Genomic DNA, 13,264 nt, shown 5'->3' with positions numbered 1-13,264 from the left:
ACAGCACTCTCAACTCAGATGCACTGGCCAGGTAGACAGGAAAAGAACTGCGAACTTTTGAATCTCATTTCCTGTTTGGCCAGCGTGGCAAGCTGCAGCTGACCATGCACAGCTCATCAGCACAGGTGACCATGATGGAGTCCCAGAATCACAAAAGAGCTCCAGCATGGACCGAACGGGAGGTACGGGATCTGATCGCTGTTTGGGGAGAGGAATCCGTGCTATCAGAACTCCGTTCCAGTTTTCAAAATGCCAAAACCTTTGTCAAAATCTCCCAGGGCATGAAGGACAGAGGCCATAACAGGGAGCAGTGCTGCGTGAAACTGAAGGAGCTGAGGCAAGCCTACCTGAAAACCAGAGAGGCGAACGGCCGCTCTGGGTCAGAGCCCCAAACATGCCGCTTCTATGATGAGCTGCATGCCATTTTAGGGGGGTTCAGCCACCACTACCGTGTTGTTTGACTCCTTCAATGGAGATGGAGGCAATACGGAAGCAGGTTTTGGGGACGAAGAAGATGATGATGAGGAGGAGGTTGTAGATAGCTCACAGCAAGCAAGCGGAGAAACCGGTTTTCCCGACAGCCAGGAACTGTTTCTCACCCTAGACCTGGAGCCAGTACCCCCTGAACCCACCCAAGGCTGCCTCCTAGACCCAGCAGGCGGAGAAGGGACCTCTGGTGAGTGTATCTTTTAAAATACTATACATGGTTTAAAAGCAAGCATGTGAAAGGATTACTTTGCCCTAGCATTTGCGGTTCTCCTAGATGTAGTCCTAAAGCCTTTGCAAAAGGTTTCTGGGGAGGGCAGCCTTATTGCGTCCTTCATGGTAGGACATTTTACCACTCCAGGCCAGTAACACGTACTCGGGAATCACTGTAGAACAAAGCATTGCAGTGTATGTTTGCTGGCGTTCAAACAACATCCCTTCTTTATCTCTCTGTGTTATCCTCAGGAGAGTGAGATATAATTCATGGTCACCTGGTTGAAATAGAGTGCTTTTCTTCAGGGGACACTCAGAGGAGCCCATTCCTGCTGGGCTGTTTGCCTGTGGCTAAACAGAAATGTTCCCCGCTGTTAGCCACAGGGAGGGGGGAAGGTTGAGGGGGTAGTCACGCGGTGGGAGGAGGCAAAATGCGACCTTGTAACGAAAGCACATGTGCTGTGTATGTAATGTTAACAGCAAGGTTTACCCTGAAAGAGTGTAGCCACTGTTTTATAAAATGTGTCTTTTTAAATACCGCTGTCCCTTTTTTTTTCCTCCACCAGCTGCATGTGTTTCAATGATCACAGGATCTTCTCCTTCCCAGAGGCTAGTGAAGCTTAGAAAGAAAAAAAAAAATGCACTCGCGATGAAATGTTCTCCGAGCTCATGCTGTCCTCCCACACTGACAGAGCACAGACGAATGCGTAGAGGCAAATAATGTCAGAGTGCAGGAAAGCACAAAATGACCGGGAGGAGAGGTGGCGGGCTGAAGAGAGTAAGTGGCGGGCTGAAGAGAGGGCTGAAGCTCAAATGTGGCGGCAGCTTGATGAGAGGAGGCAGGATTCAATGCTGAGGCTGCTGCAGGACCAAACCAGTATGCTCCAGTGTACGGTTGAGCTGCAGCAAAGGCAGCTGGAGCACAGACTGCCACTGCAGCCCCTCTGTAACCAACTGCCTTCCTCCCCAAGTTCCATAGCCTCCACACCGAGACGCCCAAGAACATGGTGGGGGGGCCACCGGCCAACCAGCCACTCCACCACAGAGGATTGCCCAAAAAAAAGAAGGCTGTCATTCAATAAATTTTAAAGTTGTAAACTTTTAAAGTGCTGTGTGGCATTTTCCTTCCCTCCTCCACCACCCCTCCTGGGATACCTTGGTAGTCATCCCTCTATTTGTGTGATGAATGAATAAAGAATGCATGAATGTGAAGCAACAATGACTTTATTGCCTCTGCAAGCGGTGATCGAAGGGAGGAGGGGAGGGTGGTTAGCTTACAGGGAAGTAGAGTGAACCAAGGGGCGGGGGGCTTCATCAAGGAGAAACAGAGAACTTTCACACCGTAGCCTGGCCAGTCATGAAACTGGTTTTCAAAGCTTCTCTGATGCGTACCGCGCCCTCCTGTGCTCTTCTAACCGCTCTGGTGAAGACGGTTCAATAGGACTGACTGCAGGACTAAAGAGAATGACCTGGTCAAGTCACTCCAAATTTAGTCCCTGCGCCCATGTCTGCCCAGGCGCTCCCAGCCGACATGGCCAGGAGCACCTCGGACATGACGATGACGGCTACCAGTCGTACTGTACCGTCTGCTGCCACAAGGCAAGGGGTTGCTGCTACTGTGTAGCAATGCCGTACCGCATCTGCCAGCACCCAGGAGACATAGGGTGACGGTTACCTGAACGGGCTCCATGCTTGCCGTGGTATGGCGTCTGCACAGGTAACTCAGGAAAAAAGGCGCGAAATGATTGTCTGCCCTTGCTTTCACGGAGGGAGGGAGGGAACGGGGGCCTGACGATATGTACCCAGAACCACCCGCGACAATGTTTTAGCCCCATCAGGCACTGGGATCTCAACCCAGAATTCCAATGGGCAGCGGAGACTGCGGGAACTGTGGGATAGCTACCCACAGTGCAACGCTCCGGAAGTCGACTCTAGCCTCGGTACTGTGGAAGCGCTCCGCCGAGTTAATGCACTTAATGCACTTAGAGCATTTTCTGTGGGGGGACACACACTCGAATTCTAAAAACCGACTTCTATAAATTCGACCGTATTCCGTAGTGTAGTCATACCCTAACATGGCTCCTCCTCCTCCCCCCATACTAGTCCAGTTTAACTGTGCAGGCAGGTAAGCAAATGTTCTTCAGTCCCCTGGCTCCTTGAATGCTGTGCAGTGAATCTCTTCTAACTTCCTTCCTCCCACAAGCTCAGCATATCACTGCTTCCACAAGCTTCCTCTTACTCACACCCTTCTGTTCACCTTTCCTCTCAGTAAGGAACAGTGTGTTTTTCTGATGCCCACCCTATGCTCCTTCTGGGCTTCAGAACCGTGAACAGATCCCCTCAGCAGATTTTTTTTTTACTCAGTTATCAGGTACTATACCTCATTTACAACACTGATTTTCTCCACCTTCCTTTTTAATTATTGCCAATCATGAGTGCACTTCACATGAGCACAGAAACAATATATTTTAAATCATCCGTGTTTACACAATCACTTGTAAAAAGGTTGTGACATGGCTTCGAGCTAAACTGCAGCCTACAATTAACAATACTCACTGTCCAAAGAGTGAGTTTTATAAAACTATTGATATGAAAAACAAAAACAGACATGGATTCTGCTCCCTCAGACTGAAAGAGCCCTTCACACAACACAGGTCCTAAAATAAAGTTAGCCCATAAACAAAACAAGCCTATTATAGTCAGCAAATAAAATGCTGTTTATTGTTTTGCTGGCACTCAGTACACTTGTGTAGTAACAAGTGGACTTCCCTCTCTGCTAAGCCAGTGTTATTTACTACAGTACAGACAAGGTGAGTGAGAAACAACATTACTTATTACAAAACATTCTTTAAGAACAAATGTAATGCCTGGACTCTCTCCTCCAGATTGCATGCAGGCCAAAGGAGCATTACAGAATCATAGAACTGAAGGGACCTCAAGAGATCAAGTCCAGTCCCCCCACCCCTGCTGAGGTAGGGGCAACTAAACCTAGACCTTCCATAAGCGGTGTTTTTCCAGCCTGTTCTTAAAAACCTCAATGAAAGGATTCCCCAGCCTCCCTTAGACGCCTATTACAGTGCTTAACTATCCTTATAATTGGAAAGTTTTCTTAACATCTAAGCTACCTCTCCATTGCTGCAGATTAAGCCCATTACTTCTCACCCTATCTTCAGCGGACATAGAGAACTGATCATTGTCCTCTTTAAAGCAGCCCTTAATTTTAAGACTATTACCAGGTTCCCAAAGCTAAAACATCTCCCGTCTTTTAACTCTTTCTCACACATCAGGGCAGCTGAACCTTCTATCATCTGTGCTGGTCTCCTCTGGACAGCCAGGTGGCCTCCCCGCCAAACTCCAGCCGGACCTGGGGCTGCGAGGAGCATCCCCCTCCCAGCCTGGCGCTTCCCACAGCAAGGCTGCCACACCAGCGAGGGACCGCGACCCCCAGCAGCAGCAGCCGCCAATTAAAGCCTCTGAATTAACAAGCTCGCGGCGCCGTGACAGAGATCAGTGCACAGCGCGGGGCGGTCCGCACGCATGCCTGGGTACAGGGCAGACCCGAGCCCGGCCCGTCCGGCGGAGAGCCCCCGGCGAGGTCAGCCTGCCCCCACGAACGCCCAGCCCAGGCGGCGGGGGTACGTCACCTTGTCCTCAGCCAGATGGGTCCGCGCGACTCCCCCGCGCCTCAGCTGCACCGCCACCTGGGAAAACGAGAGAGCGAATGGAAGGCTCCACCCTTCCCCACTCCTCCACTGCGTCACCGCGCAAAGGGAAGGAGTGGGGAGCGTCGCCGCTCATTGGCTGCCAGCCCGAGAACCAGGCCCCACCCCCTGGCTACCAGCCGGCGCCGGCTGCACAGAGGGGAGGAGCTGGAGCAAGGGAGCAGCGTGCATGTTGGGGGCGGGGCAGAGGGGGTGCCGGGGCGGGGTGCACGTGAGAGGCGCCTGTGCGCGCGCTCTGGCTGGGACCCCCAGCTCCAGCCCTCCTCCCCACGGTTCTGCCTTCTGGCTCCTCCCCCAGCCTGGGTGCTCCCCCAGGCCAGTATGTCCTGCGGCGGCTCGTACCGTGGGCTATGCGAGACTGGACTGCGACCCTCCTGCCAGAGGGCAGCTGGAGGAGCTACTCGCCCCTCTGTCGCTGGAACCGGGTGTGACACGTTAGCAAACTGGGTCTCTCAGTGCCGCACTGGAAGCTGCTCAGATGCTGCGGTGGGCAGCGGAAGAACCTCTAGAACATACTGGAGCCTTGCCTTGGGGAAGCTGCATTTTCAGGAGAGGGGACTGCAGAACATGGCACGTTAAACACCAACATTTTGCCAACAAGTGCCCCCCCCCCCAATGGCTGAACCTAAAGATAGTGGCCTACGTGTATTTGAGGGTGTACAGTGCTGCTATAGGCTACTGTGATGTGTGCATTACCACCCATTCTGGATAGATTAGATGGCACCTTGCAAACCCAGTGCTAAAATGGCACCTACATCATAATCCCCACATCACACACACCCTTCATAATCTGGTCCCAGGAAAGCACCACTCCTTTTAGTACAGCTTAAAAAGCCAAGGTTGGCAGGAGGCCCAGGCCCAGGGGAGCCTGCCTGCAGTTTAAATTGTCCTTCTAAAGGAAAATGATTGTATAGCAAGTACCTCACGCAGGACCTGGATTTAATACAAAGGCTTCCCACAGCTATATCCATTTCAAGCAGATTTACAAAACCTCAGCTAAGCATTTCAAAAGGAGGCAGAGTTCCTGTCAACTTCTTAGACTTTCCACCTTTAGAGACAGCTTTTCATATCAACTATTTCCTATGCCTTAGGTGCTCTGCTACCATGTGTTTCATCAAGAACATGTTTCTAGTTAATTAGCAAGAATGTTCATAAGTAACTGACCAGTAATGTAGATTAAATGAGAAATGGTCCTGGAGAAGTCCAGTTCCAATCGTTGTCCAGAATTCTAACACTTGGTGGATTCAAATCTGTGATCTTGGTTCATACACATATCTGTTTAAAACAGACTGATGCAAACAATATGATGCAAACAATATGAAATAATTTGATTCACTGGAAAATTCCAGGCACAAATGGTCTTTAGTAACCTTTACTTGTCTGTGTGTCAGTAGTTCCACTTTCACAGTGTAAAGGGGGAAGGGAAGAAATGTCCAAACAAGGAGAACTAATCTCTCTTTCATCCATGAAGTGTGACTTATCTCCTTCCTATTTCAAGTATGATGGTTTCAAGTTCACAGTCTATGTTAACCAAGCAGCCACGTGTTCTTCACTTGTGCTTTATCAATGCAGTCACGAGAAACACTTTTAAAAAACTGTACAACTCCACTGAGCTGGATTGTTCAAACTTTGCTTAAGTAGCCTCTGGGACTCTGAGTACAGCCCTGAGTGAAAAGAACTTGTACTGATTCAGGTTACAATATATAAAGGGTTACAATGTTAACCCACTACCCAGCTTTGCCCCATGTACATTAGGGAATTTTTGTCATTTCCACCATTGTTAGTACCCACTCAGTCCCACAGATGTTAGCAACCAGGTTTCTGTCACAACAGATTTTAACACCTTCCCGCTAGTTAGACATACTGAGGCTTCCACTGTTGCTAACACTGGTGGAGATTAACCAGTGGGAAAATTTCTCTATGATCAACAAAGCGTCTACTCTGTCCACATATTTATTCAAGTGACACCATCGTAGGACCTAGTCACATTAGTCATGCTATCAGGGGCTTGTTCACCTGCACATCTACCAATGTGATATATGCCATCATGTGCCAGCAATGCCCCTCTGCCATGTACATTGGCCAAACTGGACAGTCTCTATGCAAAAAAATAAATGGACACAAATCTGACATCAGGAATCATAACATTCAAAAACCGGTAGGAGAACACTTCAACCTCTCTGGCCACTCAGTAAAAGATTTAAGGGTGGCAATTTTGCAACAGAAAAGCTTCAAAAACAGACTCCAATGAGAAACTGCTGAGCTTGAATTAATATGCAAACTAGATACCATTAACTTGGGTTTGAACAGAGACTGCGAGTGGCTGGATCATTACACATATTGAATCTATTTCCCCATGTTAAGTATCCTCACACCTTCTTGTCAACTGTCTAAATGGGCCATCTTGATGATTACTACAAAAGTTTTTTTCTCCTGCTGATAACAGCTCATCTTAATTAATTAGCCTCTTACAGTTTGTATGGCAACTTCCACCTTCTCTGTATGTGTATATATATATATCTTCTTACTATATGTTCCATTCTATGCATCTGATGAAGTGGGCTGTAGCCCACGAAAGCTTATGCTCTAATACATTTGTTAGTCTCTAAGGTGCCACAAGTACTCCTGTTCTTTTTACATGACTTTAGAAAATCATCAGGAAAACCATGTGGGGGATGATGTACCTTTAACGGTAAGATGGAGGTAACCCACTCACTCCCTGCTTAGGAACTTTTCTTGTTATGCCCATAATTGGAGACAAAAAACAGACACAGTCACATCTTTATTAGAACATCTTGAAAATATTCTCCAAGGTCACAGAGGGAAACAGGAGAGTACAAGTCTATTAGACATACAAAGATACACAGAAGCATTTTGAAAAATCAAAAGGTGGGGTTTTCCATTGTTCATGGTGTATATTTCTCCATGGAAAGCTGGGATTCAGGACTCTGCAGAATATGACAACTGCATGAGAGTATTTTGCTGCTGTCAGAAGTGGGGCAGTGTGTCAATAGTTCAACCATCATATTAAATACAGTAACTCCTCACTTAAAGTGGTCCCGGTTAACGTTGTTACATTGCTGATCAATTAGGGAATATGCTCGTTTAAAGTTGAGCAATGCTCCCTTATAACGTTGTTTGGCAGCCGCCTGCTTTGTCCACTGCTTGCAGAAAGAGCAGCCCGTTGGAGCTAGTGGTGGGTGCTTGGAACCAGGGTGGACCGACAGCCCCCTATCAGCTCCCCATCCCCCTAAGTTCCCTGTGCAGCAGCCTCCCAGTAGACTATCAATTGCCGGGCAATTCAGCTGTCCCTCCCCACACTGCCATGTGCTGCTCCTGCCCTCTGCCTTGGAGCTGCTCCTGCAACCCTCCTGCTTGCTGTACAAGGGGTGGGGGAGAGGGGCTAATGTCAGGGTGTTCTCCTCCTCCCTGCTCCTGCCCCCTGCTTACCCCATCTCCATAGAGCAGGGGGGAGACATGACAGGGCTCAGGATGGAGGGAGCTTGCTGGCAGCAGGGGCTGTCTCAACTTGCTGATCTACTTAAAAAGGCAATGTATTTAGAGTGGCATCAGCGTACTTAAAGGGGCAATGTGCATCTCTCTCTCTCTCACACACACACACAGGTGAGAGTCTCTGTCTCTGTCTGCCATGCTGTCTCCCCTCCCTCCATTTGTGCTGCCCTGTAGAGTGTGAGGCTACAATAACAACACTGTGTTAACTCTTGAGGGCTCAGCTGTTTTAGTTCATCATTTAGCAGTAAGGCATTCCCTGGGAAATATCCCTCTGACTTCACCACCTCAATCAAGCTTCACAATCATCATTGCTGTGTACAGTATTACATTATTTGTGTAAAATTTATACTCTGTGTGTGTATATATATATAGTCTTTTGTCTGGTGAACAAAATTTCCCTGGAACCTAACCCCCCCATTTACATTAATGCTTATGGGGAAATTGGATTTGCTTAACATCGTTTTGCTTAAAGTCGTATTTTTCAGGAACATAACGACAATGTTAAGTGAGGAGTTACTGTATATTGATCAGAGGGAATCAGACTTTTCCTTCTCTTCCTTCTAGGATCTTGTTAATTAAGGTCTGTAAAGTGCTTTGAGATTATTGGTGGAAGCCACCTTAAAGGTATCTTGTTTTACCAAGCCTAAAGTTTGTGCATAAATTAAAGCATTTAATTTAATCTAAAAATAAGACTTAATGCTCAGTTTTCCAAATGGACAAAAATTCACTGTCCACCCCTTTTCTCTTATCTTCCTTATTTCTGAATAGTTAAAAAAATATACCAAACAAACCCCCAAACATCAAGAACATGGACATAGAGTTTTTCCCTTTTGCTCTTATCCCTGTTTCTAGGTATAGCATGAAGGATGTTTATATTCATTTCTCTGCCTCATCACACGACAATCTCCATCTGAACCTGTGAAATGGAAAGCGTTTCTAAGCAATTATACAAGCAGAAGGATTGGATCTTCTCAGACTCCTGAAATTTAAGCTAGTGAGTGGTAGTTTCCTCTTCCCCACTGGTGGGAGAATGAGGTACCACAAGGACTCCTCGTTGTTGTTGTTTTTTTAAAAAAAAACAAACAAGTGTATCCAAGCAGTACTCTGTGCCAAGGCTTCAGTACATTCCTAGCAGATGGCAACAGAAGCATATGAATGTTCTCTAGTAGGGTTGCTTACCAGTCCTCCCTTCAATCCCTTTTACATTTTTCCTCCATCAGTACATCAAATGAAGTAGAAAATGAGAAAGTTCCCCCTCTTACCTACCTTCCCCATCGTTTTTAAAGGGAAGTGGATGTGACATTGCATTCCATATGTTTTATGAAAATATGTTTATAAGTGTGAATATGATGTAACTGAAATATGCTTCATGCAAAAGGTCTCTTGTAAAGTATCATTACAAAGCATATAATCTACTGAGTGTATTCATCCTATTTGTATGAATGTATCATTCTTGTATCTAAAACTAGAAATATGAAGTATTACTCTGAGGTCCTATTGTAATTATGCAAAGTGTGGGCCATTAATGGTGGCTTAGGATCTTGATGGCTCCCATTAACTAGAACAGTTGGTTGTAAATGGCCCTGTTTACTTGTAAGCCTTCCTGTGTTCCTGTGAGGCAGGCCCGAAAGAATGGAGGCTTGGGGGTCTCACAGGACATGTGACCATGTCACCGGGTACTGGAATCCATCTTAAACCTGGTGCTTTTCCATTTATTTTAGAAGGAGGGGTGGGGACCAAGAGAGACAAAAGATTCCCACCTTGTGCCAAAGCTGTAACGGGGGTGGAACAGAACAAAGGGAGCTGAAGTCATGAGAAAACCCCTAGTTACCACCTGAACTGGAACTAACAAGAACTGTACCGGGGAAAGGATTGGGCCCAGACTAGGAAGGAGTCTAGTCTGTGAAAGAAGCTTATTGAAACATCTCTGAGGGTAAGATTTACCTGTATTCAGTTTCTTAATGTATTAGGCTTAGACTTGTGTCGTTTGTTTTATTTTGCTTGGAAACTTACCTTGTTCTGTCTGTTATTACTTGAAAGCACTTAAATCCTACTTTTATACTTAATAAAATCACTTTAGTTTATTAACAAACCCAGAGTTAGTGATTAATACCTGCGGGAGCAAACAGCTGTGCATCTCTCTCTATCAGTGTTATAGAGGGTGGACAATTAATGAGTTTACCCTGTATAAGTTTCACACAGAATAAAACAGATTTAATTGGGGTTTAGATCCCATTGGGAACTGGGTGTCTGGGTGCTGGAGATTAGTGACTTGCTGAACAGTTTTTGGTTAAAGTCTGCAGTTTTGGGGGCGTGGACAAGACCTGGGTCTGTGTTGCAGCAGACTAACATGTCTGCTCAACAAGGCAAAACGGGCTTAGAGGTAATTTCAGCACATCAGGTGACAGTTCTAAGGGGGTCTCTGTGACCAAACCCATCACAGTGGGAATGTCATGCCCTCGTCTACATAAGCTGTTTCCCCAATTTATGCATTTTTCTTCACTGATCCAGGTTGTTACATTGCTTCATCAATTGCCTAATTTCCTCTGTTTCTCACAGAATATTTTGCAATCTTGACTCATTAATCCTAATGGGAGCATTGCCTCACTTATTTCCTAATTGCTATAGTTTCTCAGTGATACTGTCTGTGACACTATATCATCATTACCATTATTTCACATAGGGAACTGTCTCCCTGACACCTCTGCCCTCTGTTTACTCCTTACCTTGCAGCTGCCCACCCCTGTGCCACTCCACAGCCCACTGTCCCACTCAGCAGCCCCACCATCCTGGTTTTCCACCTAATAGCCTCCATCTTTTTCTCCGCTACCGTCCTTTTTGATCAATGAATTTTCATCACATTTTACCAATTTTGCTTGCATTTAATGGGTTTTCAGTTGGATTTGGGAATGCACAACGTGGTGTTGGTGAGTGGGTCAGAAAGGCCTGAGACAGATGCCTCACACACCTTAACTAAGATAGAGCATGAGAAAAAGGCTTTGGGCCCAATTCGCCATTGCCCTGTCTCTTGTGCTTCATTTTCACGCCTGCAAAGTGGGTGTAAAACAATACCATTCTACTTTTCATTGTAAGGTTTATAAAGAATTTATCCATTGCTCTTGGTGCCAGTTATCTCAGCTCCTGAGCAGTCATGATGAAGTTTTAGAGTAGGTCTATTTCTTGTCAGCATTCTGATTTTGAGCAGTGATCCTTCATCTGACTGCTTTAACTTCCTAAAGCCCCTTGGTATGTTGCATCTGAACTTGGAGGAAAGACCCAGTCACCCTGCAGCCTCAGTGCTTCCAGATATATAACTAAAGAGCACACTTCCTATCTTATTCCTTTTAAGATGTGTGTTTTTTATTTTCTTAGTAGAAACCAATGGATCTAGCATAACTAATAAGTGGTAGCATAGAAGCAATGTTCAACAGAATGCAAATACAGGAGCTCCCTCAAGCGGTGACAGTGTTACTTTACACTTCTTACCTGTTTTGATGTTACATTTGTAACAAAACAAAAACAAAACAAAATTAAAGACTTTTTAAAAGGGCACTAAGGTTAGCCATGTAATCGAAAGCTGGTTACAACCCTAGCTACAAAGAGGCTGCCATCTTTGTATAAGGAGGAAAATGGTTTGAATGGAAAGCTGAAGCTAAACCTCAATGAAGGCAATTGCTGGCTTAAAAAAAAGCCTAGTAAAGAAGTGACAGCACAAGGATGCACATCATCTTAACCTAACCCTGAGATCCTAAAACTGTACTTTGTAGTGAAGAACTTAGGTTAGTTCCAGCAAGTACCAGATCATTTAGAATTATTGACTTGTCCTCACAAATCTTATTTATTTTTTAACCCTTTGGTTCCAGGTTTCACAGTTGCTCCTATAGTAGTGCCAAGATTCTGGATGTGAGATCAGCATTCACTCTGCTCCTCTATACTGTCAGGTTATGTCTAGAGTTCCCAAAATAACTGACAACAGAACAGAAAATTCCTTTTTAAGAACAGACAGAAGTAGCAGGAGGAATCAAATGCAGGATTCCAAAAAATAATCTAAAGTAGCAACTCCACTGGTTTTGCTAGCAGAGGGGAAAATTATACACATACAAGTCCTCAACTGTCATCAGAGGGCAGCGGTATTCTAAAAACAAACACCACATCACCCTTTGCATCTGAACTCAGTTCACCTCACCAAGAAGAGTGTAGTGCTACTGCCTGCCAACTGGCTGCTGGTCTCCACACCAAGCTATTTAAGGAAAGCAGGAGTTTTATTGGGATGAAACCAAAGAGTTGAGTTACTGAATATTACTGAATAGGAGACATCTGAGCCAACTGTCACTGCCATGACCCCTTTAGCGAGCCATGAAAAGGAAACTTGGCATTGTTTCCCAGTGGGTGAATAATTCCTCCCTTTCCTCTACTATTTTCAGAGTAATAGGATCAACCCCGCCAGTCTGGCTGATGAACTGGACTTTTAAATGAGGAAGACTATTATTATTATTTTGCCCTATAGTCTACACACAGCAAGAATGCCCTCCTGTGAGGCTAACCACACATCAGACCGTGAAAGCTACTGCATCTAAAATCCAGGCACAGGGCAGAATTTCTGGTTGACTGTGCCAAGTTCAGCTCAGTTTTCTGAAACTATTCTTCACCCTCTGCATACAACATGCATTCTCTCTCTCAGGGGCAGAAGAAGTTTCTCAAAGCTCCTCCCAACAGCATTAAACTATTATCGTCATCCTCTTTGGGACATCAGCTCAAAGCATTCTAGGATCTATGGTGTAGTGTATTTTACTGCTTACTAAATGGCATTACAGAAATTATCTCCCTCAGATAAAGCTGCTCTGAGCTTGTTCAATTAGGAATATGCCAAGTCAAGCTGTGTAAAGAATCCTTGAAAAGTGGCTCCAGAGATACCAGTTCCAGAACAAGCTGGTCTTCCAGAAGCCCAAGTGAGAAAAAGGACCTATTCTAGACTGTCTTGCACCTTATATAATCATGTACAGCTGTGCAACCTGAGTGCAAAAGACTACCACACAAAACACTATAAAAGAAAGTGAGGCCCTGAGTGTCTATATACAGCTATCACTGCATACTCAATGCTAATTATGGTGGTACCAGCAGTTATAGTGAGCTCTACTGCTGACAGTGGAATGCATACTGGAATCTTGACTGGGTGCTCCAACAGTTCAATTTGTTACTGAGAGAAAGAGAGGAAATATCCAAGGGAAGGAAATATCTTCATACGGCCATGGAGAATTGACTCTTTGTTGTAAACATAGGAAGGAAAAAGTGTTCAGTGTTAAAAGTAAGTCACTTCCCCTTTCTCAGCT

General features: G+C 45.6%; 1 protein-coding gene across 2 annotated transcripts in view; it reads right to left on the bottom strand.

The window, feature by feature from the left end:
* Window positions 1-4,453, bottom strand: part of SOAT1 (sterol O-acyltransferase 1) — a 47,862-nt gene extending 43,409 nt beyond the window's left edge. Inside the window, exon 1 of one of the 2 annotated variants that reach the window (XM_084636560.1) lies at window positions 4,344-4,453. Coding sequence is in view for 1 of the 2 variants with exons in the window: in XM_084636559.1 (XP_084492685.1) it covers window positions 3,933-4,082 (150 nt within the window). In the remaining variant the exon portion in view is untranslated. Of the gene's footprint in view, window positions 1-3,932; window positions 4,102-4,343 lie in introns of those variants that run through there. The other variant, XM_084636559.1, reaches the window with a different exon arrangement.
* Window positions 4,454-13,264: the final 8,811 nt, after the last annotated feature.

This window comes from Lepidochelys olivacea, assembly GCF_965140295.1.
Source record: "Lepidochelys olivacea isolate rLepOli2 genome assembly, chromosome: 8".
Taxonomy (NCBI): Eukaryota; Metazoa; Chordata; order Testudines; family Cheloniidae; genus Lepidochelys; species Lepidochelys olivacea.
This window is presented reverse-complemented; position numbering and strand designations above follow the sequence as displayed.